The sequence below is a fragment of the Haematobia irritans genome, chromosome 3 (genome assembly GCF_050003625.1).
Source record: "Haematobia irritans isolate KBUSLIRL chromosome 3, ASM5000362v1, whole genome shotgun sequence".
Classification (NCBI taxonomy): domain Eukaryota; kingdom Metazoa; phylum Arthropoda; class Insecta; order Diptera; family Muscidae; genus Haematobia; species Haematobia irritans.
The window spans coordinates 69,017,088-69,041,341 of NC_134399.1; the positions used below are offsets into that span (position 1 = coordinate 69,017,088).

At 34.3% G+C, this 24,254-nt stretch overlaps 4 protein-coding genes and 1 long non-coding RNA gene across 5 annotated transcripts in view; 3 read left to right on the forward strand and 2 right to left on the reverse strand.

Moving 5' to 3' along the window:
* The first annotated feature begins 1,163 nt into the window (after positions 1–1,163).
* LOC142231546 (zinc finger Y-chromosomal protein 2-like) lies at positions 1,164–3,512 on the forward strand. The gene is made up of 3 exons (XM_075302178.1): positions 1,164–1,416; positions 1,479–1,708; positions 1,766–3,512. Exons 1-3 carry the CDS (start codon positions 1,294–1,296, stop codon positions 2,892–2,894), a joined length of 1,482 nt encoding a protein of 493 aa, XP_075158293.1. The 5' UTR covers positions 1,164–1,293; the 3' UTR covers positions 2,895–3,512.
* Positions 3,513–4,144: 632 nt separating this feature from the next.
* Positions 4,145–10,402, forward strand: LOC142230972 (uncharacterized). The gene is made up of 4 exons (XM_075301590.1): positions 4,145–4,391; positions 4,461–6,023; positions 8,501–8,638; positions 8,768–10,402. The coding sequence occupies exons 1-4, from the start codon at positions 4,263–4,265 to the stop codon at positions 10,346–10,348; spliced, it is 3,411 nt and encodes a 1,136-aa protein (XP_075157705.1). The 5' UTR covers positions 4,145–4,262; the 3' UTR covers positions 10,349–10,402.
* Positions 10,403–13,596: 3,194 nt separating this feature from the next.
* Positions 13,597–15,566, forward strand: LOC142230103 (uncharacterized). Its single transcript, XM_075300739.1, has 2 exons — positions 13,597–13,823; positions 13,880–15,566. The coding sequence occupies exons 1-2, from the start codon at positions 13,698–13,700 to the stop codon at positions 15,512–15,514; spliced, it is 1,761 nt and encodes a 586-aa protein (XP_075156854.1). The 5' UTR covers positions 13,597–13,697; the 3' UTR covers positions 15,515–15,566.
* A 1,655-nt stretch (positions 15,567–17,221) lies between these two features.
* LOC142228597 (uncharacterized) lies at positions 17,222–17,580 on the reverse strand. The gene is made up of 2 exons (XR_012720218.1): positions 17,474–17,580; positions 17,222–17,411 (listed from the first exon to the last, which is right to left on the reverse strand). It is a non-coding gene; the product is annotated as an uncharacterized LOC142228597 (long non-coding RNA).
* A 2,697-nt stretch (positions 17,581–20,277) lies between these two features.
* Positions 20,278–24,254, reverse strand: part of LOC142229083 (cytoplasmic dynein 1 intermediate chain-like) — a 32,843-nt gene continuing 28,866 nt past the window's right edge. Inside the window, exon 7 of the mRNA XM_075299613.1 lies at positions 20,278–20,843. Coding sequence (XP_075155728.1) covers positions 20,332–20,843 — 512 coding nt within the window. The 3' untranslated portion in view covers positions 20,278–20,331. The remainder of the gene's footprint in view (positions 20,844–24,254) is intronic.

The following is a 24,254-nucleotide window of genomic DNA, read 5'->3' on the forward strand; positions in this document are numbered from 1 at the left end:
CTAGGGTGGAACACAATTTATTAAAAAAAAATATGGGAAACATTTAAATCTGAAGCAATTTTAAGGAAACTTCGCAAAAGTTTATTTATGATTTATCGCTCGATATATATGTATTAGAAGTTTAGGAAAATTAGTGTCATTTTTACAACTTTTCGACTAAGCAGTGCCGACTTAATAAGGAAAATGTTGGTATTTTGACCATTTTTGTCGAAATCAGAAAAACATATATATGGGAGCTATATCTAAATCTGAACCGATTCCAACCAAATTTGGCACACATAGCTACAATGCTAATTCTACTTCCTGTGCAAAATTTCAACTAATTCGGAGCAAAAAGTTGGCCTCTGTGGTCATTTGAGTGTAAATCGGGCGAAAGCTATATATGGGAGCTATATCTAAATCTGAACCGATTTCAACCAAATTTCACACGCATAGCTACAATGCTAATTCTACTTCCTGTGCAAAATTTCAACTAATTCGGAGCAAAAAGTTGGCCTCTGTGGTCATTTGAGTGTAAATCGGGCGAAAGCTATATATGGGAGATATATCTAAATCTGAACCGATTTCAACCAAATTTGACACGCATAGCTATAATGCTAATTCTACTCCCTGTGCAAAATTTCAACTAAATCGGAGCAAAAAATTGGCCTCTGTGGGCAAATGAGTGTAAATCGGGCGAAAGCTATATATGGGAGCTATATCTAAATCTGAACCGATTTGGCTGATATTTTGCAAGTTTTTCGAGACTCTTAAAATATTCGAATGTACGGAATTTGAGGAAGATCGGTTGATATACACGCCAACTATGACCAGATCGGTGAAAAATATATATGGCAGCTATATCTAAATCTGAACCGATTTTTTCCAAAATCAATAGGGATCGTCTCTGAGCGGAAACAGGACCCTATACCAAATTTTAGGACAATCGGACTAAAACTGCGAGCTGTACTTTGCACACAAAAATACATCAACAGACGGACAGACAGACGGACGGACATCGCTAAATCGACTCAGAATTTAATTCTAAAACGATCGGTATACTAAACGATGGGTCTCAGACTTTTCCTTCTTGGCGTTACATACAAATGCACAAACTTATTATACCCTGTACCACAGTAGTGGTGAATGGTATAATTACATCCCCTAATCTAGCACAACTGTTATGAATGGAAGGTGGGTATGTATGTACACCAATAAAAGGAATTGATTGCAATATTTTACTGCACATAAGTAAAAGTTTTTCTGCGCACACAATAACAGTGAAATACCTAAATTAATTAAAAACTATACAAAATGCGAGAAAAACAATTTTGTCGACTCTGTATCAATTTATGTTCCGAGTATAAAGAGATGTGTAACGAAAAAGGACAAGAAACCTATATTTATGAAATGGCCCTTAAATATTTTGATCCACAGGTGAGACCATTTATAGAAAACAAAAATTTCAATCCTTTAATGCATTTTTCTATAATTTCTAGCTACTTAAGGCAGTTGATGACCAAGAATCACAAGTAGTTTGTTTGGAGTGCTGGGAAACAATCGACCACTTCCATACATTCCAGATTAACATATTAAAAGCTCATGAAGAATTAGAAAAAAGTTTACAGGAAATAGCACATATTGCTATGAATGAAGAAGAAATTAATTTAGGTATGGATATTGGTGCAGAAAACACATTTGAAATGAGATGTGGTGGGGAAAATGAACGGTATGTAAATTTTTTTCCTCATAAAAAAGTTTGTGGTCTTTACAACGTATTTCATAGAATTGACATCGAAGAAACTAAGAGGAAGAAGAATACACTCATGAGTAGAAAGTCATCTTGCGCCAAAAAAAGCATTTCAAGCACCAGAAGAGTACCTTTGATTCGATCTAAGAAGCAACTTTGTGATGATAATACGGAAAATTCCAATGTAGATATAGACGCCATTATTGCTCAATGGAAACCTGAACTAGAGTGTGCCTTTTGTACTGCAACCGCAACTACATTCAATTTGTTGCGTTTACATTATCGTAATGAACATCCCAATGAGAAGTGTTATGCAACATGCTGTGGGCGCAAATTCGCTAAACGCTGTGGTATATATGAGCATATACAGGTTCATCTAGATCCAAACACTTTCAGATGCAATGTATGTGGAAAATGTAGCACCAGTAGTCGTAATCTCTCCAAACATATACGAGAGTTACATACTGATGAGGGGAAAAAGCGTCCCTTCCAATGCCAAGTGTGTCAAAAACATTTCCAAAATAAAACGAATTTACGGACACACATGGAAACTCATTTGGAAGTAAAAGAAGAGCATATGTGTAGGGATTGTGGTAAAGGTTTCTCTACGGAGCAGCGTAGAAAAGTACATGAACGTACTGTACATAATGTCGATAGGGTCTGTGAAGAATGTGGCAAAATTGTTCATGGAATTTATGCCCTAAAACGGCATTTACAGGAACATGCTGGCTTGGTTAAACAAAAATGGCCTTGCGACCTATGTGAAACTGAATTACATTCCCATTCAGGTCTGAAGCGACATAAATTGTTAAGGCATAACGATGGGTCTACTGCATACGTGTGCTCTGACTGTGGAAAAATATCTCCCTCCAGAACCGCATTGTACAGCCACAAACGATTGGTACATATGATGGAGCGTAAATACAAATGTGAAATTTGCGGAAAATCATTCAAATTTTCCCACAATTTAAAGGAACATTTGGCATGGCATACTAACACAGATCTTTATCAGTGTCCACACTGCCCAAAAACGTTTAAAATGAAAGCAAATATGCAACGCCACCGGAAAAGGGACCATCAAAAAGAATGGTCTGAGTCTGGAGATAAGAAACATATAAGAAATAGATTGAATTTAAATATTGTAAAAAACGAAATTATTCTATGAAATCATTAAAAACATGCATTAGGAAATTAACTTGCCACTTTCATGAGTGGAATGAGGTAAACTAATATTTTTTTGTTTAAAATAAAAAAAAAAATCTGCTGTTAAGACTAATGTTTTAAAAGCTTCTAAATGTGATCAGCAAATATTTGTTTTGCTGCTATACCATAATTGGAGAAAAATTCTTCAGCAAATTCATTTAAAGTGGCTTTCAACTGTCATTTGGGTTTTAAAGAGATTTTAAAATTTGAGCGCGGATTTTGAGCGTAATGTGTAGAGTCTACAAGTCAGCAAAAAATACTTAAAAGATCAATTGATTTTTATTAAGGGCCCATAGGACACTCTTCCAAAATTTGGACAAAAAATTCACGTATTATGTTAATTTAAGAAATGAGCAAAAATTTAATCAGATTTCAAAAGAGTAAGTTGATAATATTAAAAAATATTTATAGTTTCACCCGGTTAGCAGCAAATTTGTCACTGTTATATAGACTAAGAAATATGTGCTAATTTACCAAGACTGTTAAAATATAAATTTTTTTGTCAGCTGGGAAAGAAAATCGAATTAATAAATAAATAAAACAGGGAAAATAGGCACAAAAAAGAGTTTTCGAAATAACACTGTTCTTTGATTTTTAAATAATAGAAAATATAGAGCAAATAAGTAAGTTGAGGCGAGGCCGAAACCTCAAAAACACACCAGCTAGCCACATGAGCTACCGTGGTGCAATGATGGGCATGCTCGTCTATAAAAAGTATATCACTTGTTATACCTCATTCACATTACACTTCCAAAGTCCACTTTGACTAGATTTCAACTGTCATTTACCTTATAAAAAAGGGATTTCAAATCTACTTTTAGTAGATTTCGAGCCTAATGTAAACAAGGTATTAAAAACCTACGCCAAAAAAATGCTTTGTTTAACTATGTGAGAAAAGTAAATAAAACCAAGATGAATTCTAACAGCCAATTTCTCATATCCGAAACGAACGCTTTCGTTGGACTGAAATGCCTAAAACAGCTGATTTTCCTTCCTTTTCGGATATGAGGAATTGGCTGTATTGTGAATGTAACCAAATTTGTGATAAATATAGACGTAGGAGAAATATTTGTATTCAAGCAATAATCCATTTGTTTTTGTTTTCCCTTGTGCTTGAAAATGGTTTAAATTCTAACTTGTTTCAAGCTTTTTTAGTTAAACTAAAGACGGATAGATTTTTAATAATTGCTTGGTAACACTGGCTATTGAACCCCCATATTCCTTTTGTGCTACATTTCGTAAACATCCCATTCGACATTAGAAAATTGCTGAGCCAAATATGTTATTTTTTTATCCTCTAAATCGATTGGTGAATTAATTTTATTTTGAAATGAACGTTTGCGAGCTATTGGTATGTCGCCTATGCGTTTCTTTACGGCAGGAGTATAGAAATCTCTACGATGATAACGGTGAAGGAAATGATGTCTATGAGATTACGCTGAAATATTTTGACCCAATTGTAATTTTTTTTTGTAAAATTTTGTTTCATCCTTCGAAATTAACTTAAAATTCATTTAAATAATTTCAGTTACTGAGTCCAGCTAGTGAACATGATTCTAAAGTTATATGCTTACAATGCTGGAAGCACATAAGTGATTTCTATAGTTTTCAACAATCTGTACTACAAGCGCAAGGCCAATTACAAAGTGATGTTAAGGATATTCCGGAAGTAAAATTAGAAGAAGAAATTGTAAACGTTCCTACATCTGCCGAAGCTGTAAACTCCATTACAAATTTCTGCAACAATGATGATTTAAAGGATGAATGTTATATGTCAGATCATTTTGATGATGGAATAAAAGACGACAACCCATTTTCTTCTGATGACGAGAAGCCTCTGATTCATCATATTATCAAGTCCAAAGAAAAAAGAAGCAACGAAACCCAAAATGTTCAAGATGAAGAAAAGGAAAAGTCCAGCGGACCTATGAAAAAACAAAGAAAGCCGAGGAAACCTAGGAGCCCAAAAAAGGTGCAAAATATTAAAATGGAACCAATTGTAAAGAGGAAAAGGAAAGCACCACTAATTGATGTTACAACTAAAAATGGACAAGATCCTAATGCGTCATCTAGCAATGAACTTGACGATTCAAGAAGATCTGTTAAGGAAAAAACTAAGGAGTGTGACGCATTTATATCACAGTGGAAACAGGAGCTGGAATGTGTTTGCTGTTCAACGACAGTATCTAATTTTACTTTACTTCGAAAACATTTTCGATTTGCTCACCCAACCGAAAAGTGTTATGTTATTTGTTGTCAGCGCAAGTTTTATCACCGATTTCATATAGTGGAACACATACGATTACATATTGATCCTAATGCTTTTAAATGTGAAGAATGCGGAAGATGTTCTACTAATAGTCGTAATCTTGCAAAACATAGGCGCGAAATGCACACAGAACAAGGAAAGCAACGTCCATTTGAGTGCGATATATGTCATAAAAAATTTTCCAATAAAACTATTTTGCGAACCCACCTTGAAGTTCATGAGAGTTCGAAGGACCACATTTGTAGCGAATGCGGTAAAGGATTTCCATCAGAAAATCGGCGCAAAATACATGAACGTATGGTACATCAAGCCGATAGAATATGTGACCAATGCGGCAAAACTATCCATGGTGTATATGCTCTTAAAATGCATTTATTAGAACATCGTGGGATAAAAAAGCCCAAATGGCCCTGTGATATATGCAATGCAGAACTCAATTCCCATTCAAGTTTGAAAAGGCATAAACTGATCACACATCATGATGGCTCTACCGCATATATCTGTAGTGAGTGCGGTAAAGTCTTCACCTCTGAAAATGCATTAAGAAGTCATAAGAGAATTGTTCATTTGATCCAACGCAAATTTAAATGTACAATCTGTGATAAAGCATTTAAGTTTCCGAAAATTTTACGGGAGCATATGGCATCTCATACTGGCATTGATCTTTACCAATGTCCACATTGCCCCAAGACATTTAAGGTTAGTGCTAATATGCACCATCATCGTAAAAAAGCGCATCCAAAAGAATGGGCGGAAGCGAGAATTAACAAGAGAGTTACGAAAAAAGTCGATATAAGTTTGGTATCTAATGAAGTAATTATTTAAGTTCCGTATTTAATTCAACAAAAAGAAATAAACACGCGTGTATAAAATATAAACTCTGAACATTCCTAAAAGTGGTGAAGTTGGTATGTTTGCAATTTTAAGGGCATATAAACAGTTCCACTTATAGCTTATTGTAAAGAAAATAAACTTTTTGCACTGTTGATTCATATCGTTCGATTATCGAGCTAATATAGTCATATTTTGTCTTTCTTTACTAAAAATCAGTTGCTTTGTCCTTTTTAATGGCTCCCCATTCATTAAAAAATTCCAATGTACTAACATAAGTTTCCAATCATACAAAATCACATTACAATCACAAGGCTTTCATACAAAAATGTTAGAAGTGTTTTCAAGCGGAACACATCCTTATTTCTTGGCGTGCACCAAATTTGCGTTAATTCTATTGATTGAAGAATTGAATTTTCTATTTGAAAGCAACAGCTCGTTTAGAGTTAGGGCTGTCACCAGGGATAAATCCCGTCCATAAATTCCGGGATTTTCGGGACGGGATTAATTTCGAATCCCGGGATATTTTTTTTTAATCCCGGGATTTTTTATTTTAAATAAATAAATACCGGGATTTTTCGGGATCCCGAAAAACTAATTCAAATTCGTTAAATTTGTGGCTTTTATTAATAAATTGGAGTCTTCATTCAGTGCAAACGGTGTTTAGATTTCATACCAGACAAATTGAGTTAATAAACATTTATGATACACGACGAGTAAGTATTTATTATAACACATGAGGTATTCTATAAAAAGCACAATTCATCAAAAATCGAAGTAAAGGATAATGTCCTCAAGCAATGATAAAAAGTCCGTCGACAATATGACAAGATCGCGTTTATCTGATAAAAATTTAGATGTCGTGATATTTTTAGGAAGTTACTGAAAGCTATAATGTACAAAAGGATTAACACAAGTGTACGAAAATATACCTAATCAAAATCCTTAAAATGTTTTGCTGAATAAGATAGCGATATGAAATTGCTTTTTGTCATAATTTTTTGTTTTTCTTTTCTTGTTGAGTTGGACTAGGTGTTCGTTAAGTATTATAGCAATTTGATATAGTGTATTTGATATAGTGTATAGTGGCCCATGCTTTGCTGATGTCTCAGATTAACTATTGTATCGAGGTGGTATCTTGTACGTTTCAATATAATAGGTTAAAGATTGCTCTGATTCTGAACAGGGTAGTGCGTTATGTTTTTGGGTTGCGTATTTTTGAACACGTGACAGATAAGGTAATTGATTTTCTTGGTTCTTCATTTGAACCTTACGTTTTGTCGCGGAGATTAATGTTTTTCCATAGGATGAAAAGAAATGGGTTGTTACATGAACTTCTTCAGGGATTTGTTTTTTCCAGATCGGTGAGAAATCCGCAGATAATTATACCACGAATAAATTGTTCCCTTTTTGAGAGGGGGTTTATTCTTACTACTGCTAGGGTTTGGAACAATCTTCCTGTAGCAGTAAGGGATTTTGGGCTTCCTGAGAATCAATTTAGGAACTTGCTACTGACTAGTTTGAATGAATATATTTAATGTTGACTGTTATTTACCAATGGTAGGTGTTAGTTTACCTTTATTAATATTAGTTTTCTATGTGACTTTGGCCAAAGTGAGGATGGTGGAGTGGTAGGCATTGTAGGGTAATTTAAGTATTAATGATTAGGATTGATAACTTTACAATTACTATTAATGTATTACTATTTTTAAGAACAATACGATTTATTGGCCACGAAGGCTTACTGTATTGTTAAATAAATGAAATGAAATTTCTTTTTAATTTAACCTTATGTTCTTTTGTTAATAAAATTGAATTAAACTAAATTAATGTACAACAATTTTTTGGCGCTCTAGAATGTTATTATTTAAACTATTTAAAATATCCCGAAAAAATCCCGGGATTCGGGATTTTAAAATATAGAAAAAAAAAATTATAAAAATCGATTCCGAATGACAGCCCTTCAAATAGAAAATAAATCAACCCTTTCGAAAACTTTTCACCAATGTACCATTCACAATATAACAATAACAATGTTTTCAATTCTGTTTATTTAAATAATTTTATAAGAAACTGTGGTGTTTTAAAAAAAACGTTTTGGGTTGTTGACGATTATTATGGTATCACTCTATGGAAACTATGGGGATAAAATCGAACGGAGAAACACCTCCAGTGTAAATGCATTTGTTTATTACCTTCTTACGGTATTAAACGAGCATAATTAAATGACACACTCGGGTAATTATTCAAAAGGTTGGAGATTTTTTGTATAATCTTTTTCCATAAATCAATATTTTCTACTCATTCAACGTACGTTTTGTGCAATACGAACTCTAATAATTCATTGCCAAATAAAAGAATTGTATTCGATATTGACAACCCTATCACAGCTGGAAAAATAAAACTTACTTTGAAGATTTCGTGTTGTTTTCATTCCAACAATTTTAAAATTAAAAATTTACATATAAATCAATGTAATTATGGATCAATCCGTGTTATGCCGCCTGTGCGTGGAAATGTGCATTGATTGTAAGAAATTATATGATGAGGGTGGAAGCAGTACAGAAGTATATGATATCACTGTGAAATTTTTCGATCCCATGATGGTAAATGAACAAAAATAAAATATTTTATGTTTTTCTCAATATCCAGCTACTAAATATCCACATAACAAATAAATATCCAAGTAACAAATGAACAAAACTAAAATATTTTATCTTTTTCTCAATATCCAGCTAGTAAATATGGACCAAGAAACGCAATTCACAAATGAAAAGGAACCAGTGATATGCCTTGCTTGCTGGAAACACATATATGATTTTTACAATTTTCAACAATCTGTTATCTTAGCACAATCAAAACTCGCTTCCGACATAAAACAGATCGAAACAGTGATAAAGACAGAAGACGAATACTTGTTTGAACCAACTCCAGAAATGCTTAAAGATGATGTCAGCGATAGGGATAGTTTTAACCAAGCGATAGCTTCTGAAGAGGACAAGTATGATTTACCCCAACCGGATAATGATTTTTTCGATGATCACAAAGAAAATGAATTCAGTTCAGATGACGAAAAACCGCTATTAGAATGCATAAATAAAACACGCACAAGGAAGTCATTATCAAATAGTATTCCGACTGGCGATAGGGAAGATAATATTGATAAAGTTATTCCAAAAAAACGTGGAAGGAAACCTAAGGTCAATGCAGACAAAGGCGCAAAAGCAAAACGGTCTAAAGAAAAGGTTAGGAGTGCCAATGAAGAAGATGCTCAGGAAAGAAGCGAAAAAGAAGCTTCTAAAATATTAAAAAATGGAATAAATGCCAGACAAAAATCCAAGGAAATTGATGAGTTTATAGCACAATGGAAGCAAGATTTGGAGTGCGTAATTTGTAGCAAATCATATCCAAATTTAACGTTACTACGCAAACACTTTCGAGATGAACATCCCAAAGAAAAATGTTATATTATGTGCTGCCAGCGTAAACTGCGACATCGTTTCCACATAGAAGAACATATACGTTTCCATATAGACCCGACAGCATTTAAATGTGAAGAATGTGGCAAATGTTGTACAACCAGTAGGAGTTTAAATTCCCATAAATTGGAAAAGCACACGGAAGAAGGACAACAACGTTCTTTCGAATGTCCGATATGCCAAAAGCGCTTTGCGAAGAAGACTGTATTAAAATGTCACATAGAAACGCACAAAACAGGAACAGATTATGTTTGTGGTGAATGCGGCAAGGGATTCCCTACCGAACAGAGAAGGAAAGTCCATGAAAGAACAGTGCATAACGTCGACAGAGTCTGTGAACAATGCGGTAAAACAATTCATGGTATTTACGCCCTGAAACAACATTTATTGGAGCACCAAGGCATTCAAAAACCTAAGTGGCCATGTGACATTTGTAATGCCCAGCTTTATTCCCATTCTAGCCTAAAGCGTCATAAGCAAGTTGCACATCATGATGGTAGTACTGTATATGTATGTAGTGAATGCGGAAAAATTGCTGCTACTGAAACAGCTTTGCGAAGTCATAAGAAATATGTGCACCAGGCTGAAAGAAAGCACAAATGCACAATATGTGATAAAGCATTTAAAGTAGCCGTAGTTCTGCGCGAACATATGGCATCACATACTGGTATTGATCTTTATACTTGTCCCCATTGTCCAAGAACATTCAAAGTTAGCTCAAATATGCACCATCATCGAAAAAAGGCCCATCCCAAGGAGTGGGCGGAAGGTAGACTGAATCGTCCGATAGTGGCTAAGGTTGACGTTAATCAAGTTTCTAACGAAGTAGTATTATAATTTGCATTTTGTTTAAGGAAATAAATGAAAACAATTAACAAAAATGAATCTAAATTTTTATGAAGTTTTTCTAATTGAAGTTGGCATTTATTTCACAAGTTAATTAACGAAGTTTTCAGTCATTCATAGTTAAAAAAAATATTTACACACTCATAAAATTGATAATTAATAAAATGCACCAAGTGATTTTCATACTCTAAACATCTATTATATGTGACCAGGTAGAGTAACTTTGGTGAGAAGTTCTAGTACTCCTAAAGGGTTGTTAGACATATTCATAAAAATATTGCTGTACTAAAGCATTAATATGTTTTAAAGAAATGCAGAATTAATATATGTACAGATTTAAAGTACATTTATTAATGCCGAATTTGTTTAAAAAATGCAAATGCCTTATCGCTACAAACACAACAACTCCTTTCGTTCTCCTAGTGAGCCACCGTGGTGCAATGGTTTCACAACAGTCTGAAATAAAGGGTGATTTGTTAAGAGCTTGATAACTTTTTAAAAAAAAAAAACGCATAAAATTTGCAAAATCTCATCGGTTCTTTATTTGAAACGTTAGATTGGTCCATGACATTTACTTTTTGAAGATAATTTCATTTAAATGTTGACCGCGGCTGCGTCTTAGGTGGTCCATTCGGAAAGTCCAATTTTGGGCAACTTTTTCGAGCATTTCGGCCGGAATAGCCCGAATTTCTTCGGAAATGTTGTCTTCCAAAGCTGGAATAGTTGCTGGCTTATTTCTGTAGACTTTAGACTTGACGTAGCCCCACAAAAAATAGTCTAAAGGCGTCAAATCGCATGATCTTGGTGGCCAACTTACCGGTCCATTTCTTGAGATGAATTGTTCTCCGAAGTTTTCCCTCAAAATGGCCATAGAATCGCGAGCTGTGTGGCATGTAGCGCCATCTTGTTGAAACCACATGTCAACCAAGTTCATTTCTTCCATTTTTGGCAACAAAAAGTTTGTTAGCATCGAACGATAGCGATCGCCATTCACCGTAACGTTGCGTCCAACAGCATCTTTGAAAAAATACGGTCCAATGATTCCACCAGCGTACAAACCACACCAAACAGTGCATTTTTCGGGATGCATGGGCAGTTCTTCAACGGCTTCTGGTTGCTCTTCACTCCAAATGCGGCAATTTTGTTTATTTACGTAGCCATTCAACCAGAAATGAGCCTCATCGCTGAACAAAATTTGTCGATAAAAAAGCGGATTTTCTGCCAACTTTTCTAGGGCCCATTCACTGAAAATTCGACGTTGTGGCAGATCGTAAGTCTATTCATGATGAAATGTCAAAGCATACTGAGCATCTTTCTCTTTGACACCATGTCTGAAATCCCACGTGATCTGTCAAATACTAATGCATGAAAATCCTAACCTCAAAAGAATCACCCTTTACAAAGGTCATGGATTCAATTCCAGATTCCACCTAAAACCAAAAAGGTTTTCAGCGATGGAGATTATTCCCTCTCAGTAATTCTGGTGACATTCCTGAGTGTTTCATAGCTTCTTAAGTGAATTGACAGTAATATGAAATTCCTTTCGGACTTGGAGGATAAGCTAAACATAGAATCGGACAGCACTCATTTACCACTTGTGGTATCACTATGGACTGAATTGTCTAGGTGAGTCTAAAAAAACGGCCTGCCACTATACCTAATCTAACCATAGATAGCCTCTGTGATATTTACGGTTAGGAAATGTAGTCGAAGGTAAATATATTGTATTATATATGTAACTGTTTTAGGGTCTCATCGATATCGATATATAAAATTAAAGTTACTTACTCCAATATACAATTAGATTATGATTGCAAATTAAATTGAAATTTGTGTTTTCCAGTTCTTTCTTCCAATTTATTGCTAATTGTATTTATATTCCAAATAGCAAGAGCACGAACAGTAGCGGAATGGCAAAAGTCTATTATCATCATAAACCAAGAAATGTACAAATGACTCAAGGTAATTCACACGATGTTTCAAATCAAGAATTTTTTAATTTGAATGTAATCTCAAAGCGGATCACCGTTTCCGATGGTAACAATTTAAGTCGCCGTCGCCCACAAAAATATATCCGTGTCGAACATATCCCATATATTGTGCACATTATAATTTAAGTCCGAAGGCATAATCGATACTGCTGCATGTTTATGGGATCGATAACACATTTACCGATTATTTAGTCATCGCCGACAAGTCGTATCGATCCGACACACTGTAAGATTCTTTACAAACACCGACATTCCGTCCGGAATAACTGATAGTCTGTAAAGCGCATCAATTTCATTTTGGAGAACGGGAATTACGGTACAATCAGTTAGTTCGCATTAAAAAAGAGTTGTAGATGCACAGCATTTTATATTCATTTACATAATTTGGTGTTTTATGAGAAGAGCAAAGGAAAGAAAACAAAATAAAAGACAAATTAAAAATTACTCATTTGCGGACGAAGAAGTGCCATCTACGATGAACACACAAACTACAGCGCTGCGAATTGGCTTGAGACGTTTATATCTTTCGTGGTATATGGTTATAGGAGATAATGACATATTTTTTTTTTTTTTTTTTTGATTCTCAGAATCCTTCCCTTCAACAGCACTCTGCACACCTGCATTTGAAAGGAAGGATTACGGTCAAGCACACATACAAAAAGAGGCTATCACCAGAGAAAATAAAAACACAAGAGAACGAAACTGTGAAGCGAAACTGCGTCAGTACGTGGTAGTCATGAGGAAAATTTCTCTAATATCATGCGGTTTTTGTCGGCGCTTCTCTCAAATATCATACAGTTTGCGTCGGCGTCACTCAGTTCAGTGCTCTGCCGGTTTTACGAAACGTAAGGAAAATAGGATTTAGAACCTACGTTGTAGTAACAAATGTACTTTTTTGTTGTTTTTTCGATCTTTATTTTCCAAATAAAAGTTTTTCTGTTTTTTTTTCGAGCTTGAGATACATGTGTATTTTTATTTTCCTTCAATATTTTACAATTTCCTTGTTCTTTTTTATAAATGTTTTCATTTCATTAAATTTTTTGGCAGACTATTTGAAATTATAACTGCCGATGACCATATAAAGAACCGCAACGTAGGTAATACCAAAGCTGCGGGCATTGTGCGACATCTATACGGTTAACATTTGTTTTCTTCGCAGAAGAGAACTTTTCGTCCTCTTGTGTTTTCATTCTCTCAGCTATCACCTATTTACTTTTCTTTCATTTTCGTAAATAAAATGAATTTTAATTCCAAGTAAAGACCATTCATTTATACTCTTTGATTCCAAGTTTGTGAATTAGTAATTCAAACAAATTCAATTAATAAACAAATAACATTACTTTTCAACGATGGCACATACTAGCTTTATGTGCCGATTATGCGTTAATATATGCAATCAATATATGCAATTATGCGATGAAAATGGTCAGAGTAACGAGATATACGAAACTACAGTAAAATATTTCGATCCTATGGTAAAATCACTCCCAATTGCAAAAACATAATGTAATAAAATTCTTTTAATCTCTAGTTTTTAAGCCTGGAACAAGAAAAACAGCCAGTAATATGTGTGGTATGCTGGAAATACATTGATGATTTTAATGCTTTCCAAAAGACTGTAATTCTGGCACAATCCAAGTTACTAGAATATACAACAAAAACTGAAGATGTTATTAAGTCCGAATATGAAACCAATTTTGAATCTCCCATACTGAATATTTCTCAGGTTTCCGAATGCATTCCAGATCCAGTTGGGGAATACAAAAATGGTGTAGATTCTCCTGAAAATGTTATTAATGAAAATGAGAAAATGTTGATAAATTTTGCAGCGGAAATGGATCTATTTGATGACCGAGATATACAATTCAGTTCAGAAGATGAAAAACCATTGGTGGAATGCATAGAGAGAAAAAGCAAAAGAAGATCAAAGGCCATTTCTCCAAAGAAAAAGAAAGAGAACAAGATTAAAGAAACTTGTGCAATCAAAGTTCCAAAAAAACGTGGTAGAAAACCCAAAACCGAATCTTCGAAGAGCAAAATTGCCAAAATGTCTAAAGAATCGACGGACAATAAAAACAATTATTCCTTGGATGAAATAAAAGTGGAAGAAATTGCTTGCTCGAATGATGAAACTGAGGAAAGAAATGGTCAAAAATTGATTGACACCAGTTTTGGAAAGAGAACATCAAAAGAAATTGACGAGTTTATAGCTCAATGGAAGAAAGAGTTGGACTGTTATCTGTGTGGAGGAACAGCACCCAGTATGTTTGGGTTACGACAGCACTTTCGAAAAGAACATCCCAATAAAAGATGTTATGTACTTTGCTGCCAGAGAAAATTAAGTCGCCGCCACCAACTTGAGGAACACATAAGAGTGCATGTCGATCCTGGAGCTTTCAAGTGCAAACTATGTGGAAAATGTTGTACAAACAAAAGAACTCTGAGCAACCATATGTATGAACAGCATACCGAACAGGGACAAGAACGTTCATACGAATGTCCAACGTGCCACAAATGTTTTGCAAAGAAACCAGTATGGAAACGTCATATGGAAATTCATGAGCCCAATAAAGATCATATTTGTAAACAATGTGGCAAAGGATTTCCAACGGAGCAACGTCGTAATGTACACGAACGTATGGTGCATAACGTTGAACGTGTATGTGATCAATGCGGTAAAATTTTTCGAGGTATTTATACTCTCCGTCAACATTTACTAGAGCATTCTGGGGTTGAAAGGCGCAAATGGCCTTGCGATCAGTGCAGTGCCCAACTTAATACACATAACAGCCTGAAACGTCACAAGCAAGTTGCACACAATGATGGAAGAACAGTTTACATCTGTAGCGAATGTGGAAAAGTAGCTCCATCTTCAGTTGCTTTAATGAGTCACAAAAAATATGTCCATCAAGCACCACGAAAATTTAAATGCACAATATGCGAAAAAGCTTTTAAAACAAACCTTGTTCTGCGTGAGCATATGGCGTCTCATACAGGGGAAGATCTTTATACTTGTCCGCATTGTCCTAAAACGTTTAAAGTTAGCTCCAACATGCATCACCATCGTAAAAAGGCACACCCTGTTGAATGGGCAGAGGGAAGATTAAAAAAACCAATGACTGCCACTATAGATATGAAGCAGGTTTCCCAGGAAATTGTTATGTAAAAATGTGTAATTTTTTATTAGAAAATAAATGGTAGTTTACATGTGTAAAAAACTGAGTATGTAGTTTCTTCATAAGTGTGTATGTTAATTCTATGAGTACTTATCCTTACCGCCCAATACAAAGTTATCGCAAGGACAATTCACCTCTTAAAAGGCTACTGTCGTACCATAGGATGGACGTATGTTAACGTGTTCCATCCTCCAAATCCGAATCGCCTGAAACTCGGCACCTGTTGTCGCTTTAATCGATCCAAATATCTTCTTGAGTGGTTAGTGTGGTCGGCGTTCACCACAAACTAGAAAAAACTGGTCAATATCGCTTTATAACTAGATATAGGCCCCATATAAAAAAGCATATATTTGACTTCTTTCATGCGATCGGCTTGAATTTGTGTACGGGATATATTTATTTAGAGCTAGTCCATCAACCCATTATTGGATAACCGCACCGCTCTCCACATATATCTATATAGTTTTCGAGATTTATTTTGTGTCAACAGTCAACAAAAAAAGTTGGGAGGGCGGATCCTTCACCACTATGTAGATCAAACTTTTTGGTACCATTCCAACATAGATAACTAGGTAATAGATGACACATCAGTTTCAAACGCGGATTGACATTTCCCAAAATGAAGAATAAACGAAGAAAATAGGGTGAATTCCAAATTCTCTCTGAGATTCGTTTTTACAATGTTCATATTTTATCCACAATTTGAACATTTTTGATACACCAGTTGATTTATTATCAAATTAAATATTCAAAAGTTTATATTTGAACAAAAATTGCGACTAAAACCGCGAAAATTCAAAATTTAATTTTGAGCAATTTTTTTCTTTACGAAAAACACAAATCGAAATGTCAGAAAATTCATTTGGGCTTGGTGAACTTCTCTCTTATCACTGAGTACTGCCCGATTCCATGTTAAGCTCAATGACAAGGGACCTCCTTTTTATAACCGAGTCCGAATGGCGTTCCACATTGCAGTGAAACCACTTAGAGAAGCTTTGAAACCCTCAGAAATGTTACCAGCATTATTGAGGTGGGATAATTCAGCGCTAAAAAACTTTTCGTACCCACGACCTTGTGTATGCAAGGCGGGCATGCTAACCATTGCACCACGGTGGCTCCCGTGATCTATATTCTTTGGGTTTAACTGGACACCGTTAAATGTGGTACTGTATCAAATTGGGAAAATATTCTCCCAATATTACATAAATGGGAATCCTTATAGAATAAATACTTCTGAAAGGAAATTCTTGCAATTGAATTTAACTGAAATGTTGGTTATTTTACTGATTTTCTTCCATATTGCATACCCAAAGAATTTTGTTAGTAGAAACAGCAGAAAAGTCGGCTAAAACAGCAAAAAGGCTGCTGAAAAAGGGAAAGCAGTCACCCTCACAAAAAATCGCTTCTGTAACATATACTCCCAAACATATTTTGCTTCAAGCATATACATTTTTGGGTATTGCCCAAACATTTATATGTTTGATCTCTTCCCAATATATAATATGTTTGAAAGCATATTGGTCTAAACAATATATGTTTGGGTAGTCTAAGTTCCAAACATTTTGTATTTTTGCATCCAAATTCAATAATGTTGTCTTCCAAAAAACAATATGTTATTATGTGAACATATAATATGTTTGGAAGCATTTTGCACCCAAAAATATTATATGCTTAAAAAAAAATTCTCCCAAACAATATTGTGCTCAAAATTTTATTTATTTATTTATATATTTACAATCATAATGAATTACGAAAATAAACAGGTAATATAGGTGCTAACAACATAGGTTTTCGACCTGAATGCTCAAAATTTTGTTTCTGCCTTATTGTATATTCCCCCACATCTTTCTCACTTCCACGAGATTTTTTAGTTCTTAGCACCTTTTTCTGTAATACAAACATTGTACAAGAAATTATTCAATTTTATGATTTTTTTATTTTAATTTTACATTTTGCCGGACGGGGATTCGAACAGCGGACCACACAGTTTATAAGGACCAAAGAAGTAGCTGATCAATTGCCCAAGGAAAAATAAAATGTTAATTTTGTAATAACAAGCAACAACCACCAACTTAATTCAATATCGCTCCCTGTTAAATAGCGTTCCAAGCTACTAAACACATATATGTTTATAGGCTATTTCTAAATTAATATATGTTTGCATCCAAGCATATTATATTTACAAACATTTTATGTCCCAAACATAATATGTTCTAACATATTAACATATATGTCCCAAACATGTTATGCTAGTTTATGAACATTATATGCTTGCACTCAAAAATATTGTGTTTAAAAATTTGTGTTCCAAACATATAATGTTTATAGCCAAACATATGAAAAACAGTCTTTTTCATCCGTGTGTTTGCTGAAATAGCTAACACTGTCTGCTATTTTTTTTAGCTCGGTTACACTAAAACATGTTTTAGTTTAGTTAGCCAAAAAATCTGAATATTTATCAAATTGAGGCATAACAGCAAACAAAATGCTTGCTGATCGCATTTAAGAGCATGTAAAAATATACCAAAAACTATTTTTGGTTCTTAAATATGCTTTGGGGAAAAATGTATAGCCTAAAAATTTTATAATTTGTTGTTCGTTAGACCCTGTAGTACAAAAATATAACAGCAGACATCGACTGCTGTTTTTAGCAGAGTGTAGTATATCATCGTTTGTTATTTGTTTCAGGTGGATTAATATTTCAGAATGGAATATTATTGCGCACTGACATTAAATTGAATTAAAAGGTTACACCCAGAAAAAGGGGCTCTAATCTGAACTTTATTCTTGTTCATAAAGATTAGTTGATTTTAGTTAAATTTTGCACAATATGAGTAAATGTTCCTCATTAGAATAATTTTTTGCTAACTTTAATGATGTGAACTAAAAATAAGAAAAAAAGTTGTATACAAATATAGTGCACAATTTTACTAAAAAATAAAATAGTTCATATTTTCCTAAAATGGCAGAAGTTTGCTTAAATTGAGTTCATGAGTCTCTCAAATGAGTAAATTTTACTAAAATTGTACATGTCATGAACTTCGTATAGCGCTAAAGACATTTTAACAATTTTTAAATCCAATTTTTTTTCAACATATGAAATTTTCTTAAACAGGAGAAAAAAATTAATTATTTTTAATAAATTTTCTTCAATTTGACAAAAAGTATTAACTTATTTGTAACATGTTGCAATTATAAAACTATTTCAGTTAAAATTTTCTAAAATAAACCTACATTTTCTTCCACGGTGGGTTCAATTTTTTTTGGGTGTAATTATTTCATATACGATATCCAAAACTCATTGGGGAAGCGCAGTCACTATTAAGAAGTTAAACCAATCTTGAGTGTAATTATTAGATGTCTTTTTAGATAAATTTAGAACGAAGCCAATAAGAGTGCATTTTAAGATAATTGTAAAAGAATCATTGTGGTCAAGTAAAGGACGATTGTTTATACGTTTACAGTTGTGTTCGCTTATAGTCCATCGCCATTTAGGAGATTTTCACATATAGTCCAAAAACCATTCTTCTAGTATCTGTATGACAAATTTCACATATATAGTTTGCGTTTCACTTATTTCACTTATAGTCCGATTCTGCATATATTAAATTTTTTGTGTTGATAAAAAGAAATCGATATAGACGATTTAAGATATAGCCCACAGTAAAATAAAATGTTTGCAACATCATGAAAACAGCGTCAGATCTGGTTTTTAACCAAATATATTATAATTAAATTAATTTAGCTTTTTTGAAAATGTATCTTATTGATTTAAACATATTTTATTAAAAAGTCTTTTGTAGCCATATTCCTGGAAATACGCAAAAACAGTTATATACTAAAGTAGCATATAAAAGAATTTGCTTAACTGTCGAAATTCACATGTTGTCCAAAAAATTTGTGGAACTATTGAATATAATTGAATATTTTTTAAAAATCAATTAAGACTTTAATTGGAAAAATTTTCGTGAATTTTTTTCTGTGTGTGCAACTATGGGTGTGTACTATAAGCGAAAACTACTGTAAAAATATCGCGTATATTCTGGGTTTCACATGAAACACTTGTGGGGAATTGTTGCCGTAGGGGTTGTTCTGTAAGCTACTTTTCCCCTCACAGATGGGAAAACTTTTCACGGAATTTTTTTGGCGGAATCTTTCTTATTTCCAAAAAGAAGGATTTGAAACCGAAATAAATCTTTTATTTTCAATTTTTCAATTTTGTTTTTTATAGGCTTGATAAATATTGGGTGATAACATAGCATAAAAGCCCATTTAAAACTAGATTTAAAAATATATTTTCGAAAAATCTTGTTTCACGGGAAACCAAGAACAACCAAAAATGTTTGGGGGAAATCAAAGTGGAAGGTAAAATTTATTTGATGAGAAATCCAGAACATACCCGTATATATAACTCCCATTTTTTATACGAATAAAAACACATCTTACATTAATAAGGGAATGATGTTGAGTCACAAGTTGCAATTCTGCTATATTCTGCGGAAGTACCAGCGTCTATTAGTCAGTGTGTTTATCCTTGATGAAGAATAATTAAATTGTTCAAAGAAAACCTAAACGATACTGTGTTTTCTTTTGTGTTCTTATTTAGGCTTAGTTATTTAGTTCTAAATGTAAACGAGCCTAGATATTGATTTTCAAGAAAAATTAACATACGATTTTTATGATAAAAAGAAGTCGTCTGACTAGGTTTGTATCAAGATTTTACCCTCAAAAATTTCGGAATCGCACCCAGCCGTAATAGCAATTATTTGCATTTATTTTAGTATAACAAATTAATCCTTAAAAAATATTACACCAAATTGATCTTATTTTTCAAAACTTTTAAAGTGCTACTAAAGTTATAGGCTTCATCTGGTAGAGGTTGACTCAAATTATCATGAATATTATATAAATATAAATTTCCGTCGATATCGCCTACAACAATGTATTTTCCATTTGGCGTCCATGCTATACGATTAAGTCCAGGTTGACCTTTCGGAAATATAGAAGCTGATGGTCCTTCCGTATCCCGATTTATATTCCATATATCTATGCGACCACCACCTTCTACAGATGCAAACAATGCTCGATTTATTGGAGACCAGGCCACATCCATAACGTATTCGCAATTGTTTCCGAAACTATATAAAGGCAAGCTGTCCATAGTTGACCAAAGTTTAATTGTGGAGTCTATAGAGGATGTGAGGAACAAATTGCCAAATTCAGGAGATGAATATTGGGGGTTCGTGGATATACCCGTTATAGGGGCTTGATGCAGCCCAAATGTTTTGATTACTCCGGATTCAGGACCAAATTGATAAGCTGTAATACAAATAATATTGGATAATGTTTAAAACCGGTTAAGATGTAATATAGAACTTTAATTTCAACAATCGAAATGAACGGATATGATTTTCATAATTAATTAAATTTACCTTAATAAGTACTTATTACGAATTTGAAGTATGGTGATAGATCAAGCCATGCATCGAGCACAAAAATGTGGCAATCCCTCCAGAAAGAGGTTTAAGAAAAGCAGAAATGCTTTGTACATCCCAAAGGAATAAGGATCAGTTGACCCAAGCACTTTGTTGGCAAAGCAATTCTTTAAATTGGGCGAAAGAAATTGGAAAGAGAACGATCGCCGGATCTAAAGGGATCAAAGATCGTTGGCTTAAACCTTATTTGCCATCTTTCGTCTACTATCATCAGAGAAATTAGAGTCTTTATATCGTTCAATTTAGTTTCTTTGAATACGTCCAATCTTTCAACTTTTGACTCATAGAGTCTGAACGGTGATTTCCTATTGGGGAAATTGTATCGGAGTCTAGAATAAAGTGGGCTTTAAATAGTTTTGGACCTTTCAAATTCGAAATTACAAAGAGTGACTTACAGAATTATCTCGTGGTTGTCGAAGATATATAAAGTCTGTATCAACTTAGTATATATTTCAGAAAAGTAAAGGGAAATTTGTTTTCATTTATAAAGCGAGAAAATCCTTTCATTCGAGTGCAAAGCATTCTGACAAATCAGATTATCCTCATCCATCATCATAGATATTTATCTTTAGAACCAATGTCGATTCAAAATTTGACAGGAGGCTGATCTTTAAGCTAAATATTGAAGAAAAGGTCAGAAGAGCCACGAAACCCTTGTACTCGTGCAAAAACGCAGTAGGCGAAAAATAGAGACGCATTCAGTACGACAGGAACATATTCCTTTAATGTCATGCTGCATCTATTGACTTTTTACAAAAGAAGAAAGGTCATATTACAGGCAACTAAAAAATGCATTTATTTTACAGCAAAAGATTCTTCAAACTCCATAAAGGAAGAAAAAAAAATATGCATTTTTAGCTTGGTGAAATCGGAGTAGTATGTTAAATTTAGATGTTGTGAAATGAGCTCCGAAGACGGCGCCAGCATTGCCTACAACGACTACTACATCGCGTTACTGGACATTTTGAAGAACGAAATAGCTGAATGACGGAATTTGAAGAAACGAAAAGTACGGCTTCAATATTTCTCTAAGATCCCATAAAGTATATATATTCTGGATCGTGGTGAAATTCTGTGTCGATCTGAGCATGTCCATCCGTCTATCTATTGAAATCACGCTAACTTCCGTACGAAACAAGCGACATACTTGAAACTTGGCATAAGTAGTTTTTATTGATGTAGTTCGGTATGGCATTGCAAATGGGCCATATCGGACCACTTTTACGTATAGCCTCCATATAAACTGACCCCCAGATTTGGTTTGCGGAGCCTGTTGGAGGAGCAAAATTCATCCAATCCGGTTGAAATTTGGTACGTGGTGTTAGTATATGGTCTCTAACAACCATGCAAAAATTGTTGTATATAAACCGATACCCAGATTTGACCTCCGGAGCTTCTTGAAGTAGAATATTTCATCCGATCCGGTTGAAATTCGGTACATGGTGTTTATATATGGCTTCTAATATCCATGCAAAAATTGGTCCAAATCGGTCCATAATTATATATAGCCCCCATATAAACCGATCCCGAGATTTGACCTCCGGAGCTTCTTGGAGGAGCAAAATTCTTCCGATCCGGTTGAAATTTGGTATGTGGTGTTAGTATAGGTCTCTAACAACCATGCAAAAATTGGTCCAAATCGGACCAATATATTGCCTCCATATAAACCGATCCTCAGATTTGACCTCCGGAGCCTCTTGGAGGAGCATATGGTATATGGTCTCTAGCAACCATGCAAAAATTGGTCCAAATAGGTCCATAATTATATATAGCCCCCACATAAAGCGAACACCGTATTTCACTTCAGACTCTCTAATTACCACGCAACAGTTCATAGCCGTTAGTAACTATTTATAGACTCTCCGATATATACCGACCAAGAACTGAATCATATACGTATTTAATCGGCTTTTTTGTCTAATACTCGTATATACCCCGTGTGGACTAACTTACAATTTAGAAGAGTTTTAAGACACCCTGCCATCGGCAAGTATTACCAGAGTCCAAGTAATTCGATTGTGGATGACAGTCTTTAGTAGAAGTTTCTACGCAATCTATGGTGGAGGGTACGTAAGATTCGGCCTGGCCGAACTTAAGGCCGTATATACTTGTTATTGTTAATTTGGTTTAGTCTTAATTTTGTATAATGTTTTTCTTTTTATCTCTAATTATATGCTATTAATCCTTATATCGTTTTATGATATCCTAAATATTTTGTTCAATCATCTTGAATTAAAGGGTGATTCTTTTGAGGTTAGGATTTTCATGCATTAGTATTTGACAGATCACGTGGGATTTCAGACATGGTGTCAAAGAGAAAGATGCTCAGTATGCTTTGACATTTCATCATGAATAGACTTACTAACGAGCAACGCTTGCAAATCATTGAATTTTATTACCAAAATCAGTGTTCGGTTCGAAATGTGTTTCGCGCTTTACGTCCGATTTATGGTCTACATAATCGACCAAGTGAGCAATACGTAAATAAGCAAAATTGCCGCATTTGGAGTGAAGAGCAACCAGAAGCCGTTCAAGAACTGCCCATGCATCCCGAAAAATGCACTGTTTGGTGTGGTTTGTACGCTGGTGGAATCATTGGACCGTATTTTTTCAAAGATGCTGTTGGACGCAACGTTACGGTGAATGGCGATCGCTATCGTTCGATGCTAACAAACTTTTTGTTGCCAAAAATGGAAGAACTGAACTTGGTTGACATGTGGTTTCAACAAGATGGCGCTACATGCCACACAGCTCGCGATTCTATGGCCATTTTGAGGGAAAACTTCGGAGAACAATTCATCTCAAGAAATGGACCGGTAAGTTGGCCACCAAGATCATGCGATTTGACGCCTTTAGACTATTTTTTGTGGGGCTACGTCAAGTCTAAAGTCTACAGAAATAAACCAGCAACTATTCCAGCTTTGGAAGACAACATTTCCGAAGAAATTCGGGCTATTCCGGCCGAAATGCTCGAAAAAGTTGCCCAAAATTGGACTTTCCGAATGGACCACCTAAGACGCAGCCGCGGTCAACATTTAAATGAAATTATCTTCAAAAAGTAAATGTCATGGACCAATCTAACGTTTCAAATAAAGAACCGATGAGATTTTGCAAATTTTATGCGTTTTTTTTTTTAAAAAAGTTATCAAGCTCTTAACAAATCACCCTTTACATACAGTGTTTATTGTAATTTTCTATGTGTGAAACTATAAAAAAAAAACAAACAAACAAGCAC

Bases quoted from the DNA above. Each gene is read 5' to 3' on its own strand.
- LOC142231546 (XM_075302178.1), top strand. From the start codon at position 1,294: ATGCGAGAAAAACAATTTTGTCGACTCTGTATCAATTTATGTTCCGAG. The intron at 1,417-1,478 runs GTGAGACCATTT...TATAATTTCTAG, and splicing joins TTAAATATTTTGATCCACAG to CTACTTAAGGCAGTTGATGA. The intron at 1,709-1,765 runs GTATGTAAATTT...CGTATTTCATAG, and splicing joins TGTGGTGGGGAAAATGAACG to AATTGACATCGAAGAAACTA.
- LOC142230972 (XM_075301590.1), top strand. From the start codon at position 4,263: ATGAACGTTTGCGAGCTATTGGTATGTCGCCTATGCGTTTCTTTACGG. The intron at 4,392-4,460 runs GTAATTTTTTTT...AAATAATTTCAG, and splicing joins TGAAATATTTTGACCCAATT to TTACTGAGTCCAGCTAGTGA. The intron at 8,639-8,767 runs GTAAATGAACAA...CTCAATATCCAG, and splicing joins AATTTTTCGATCCCATGATG to CTAGTAAATATGGACCAAGA.
- LOC142230103 (XM_075300739.1), top strand. From the start codon at position 13,698: ATGGCACATACTAGCTTTATGTGCCGATTATGCGTTAATATATGCAAT. The intron at 13,824-13,879 runs GTAAAATCACTC...TTTAATCTCTAG, and splicing joins TAAAATATTTCGATCCTATG to TTTTTAAGCCTGGAACAAGA.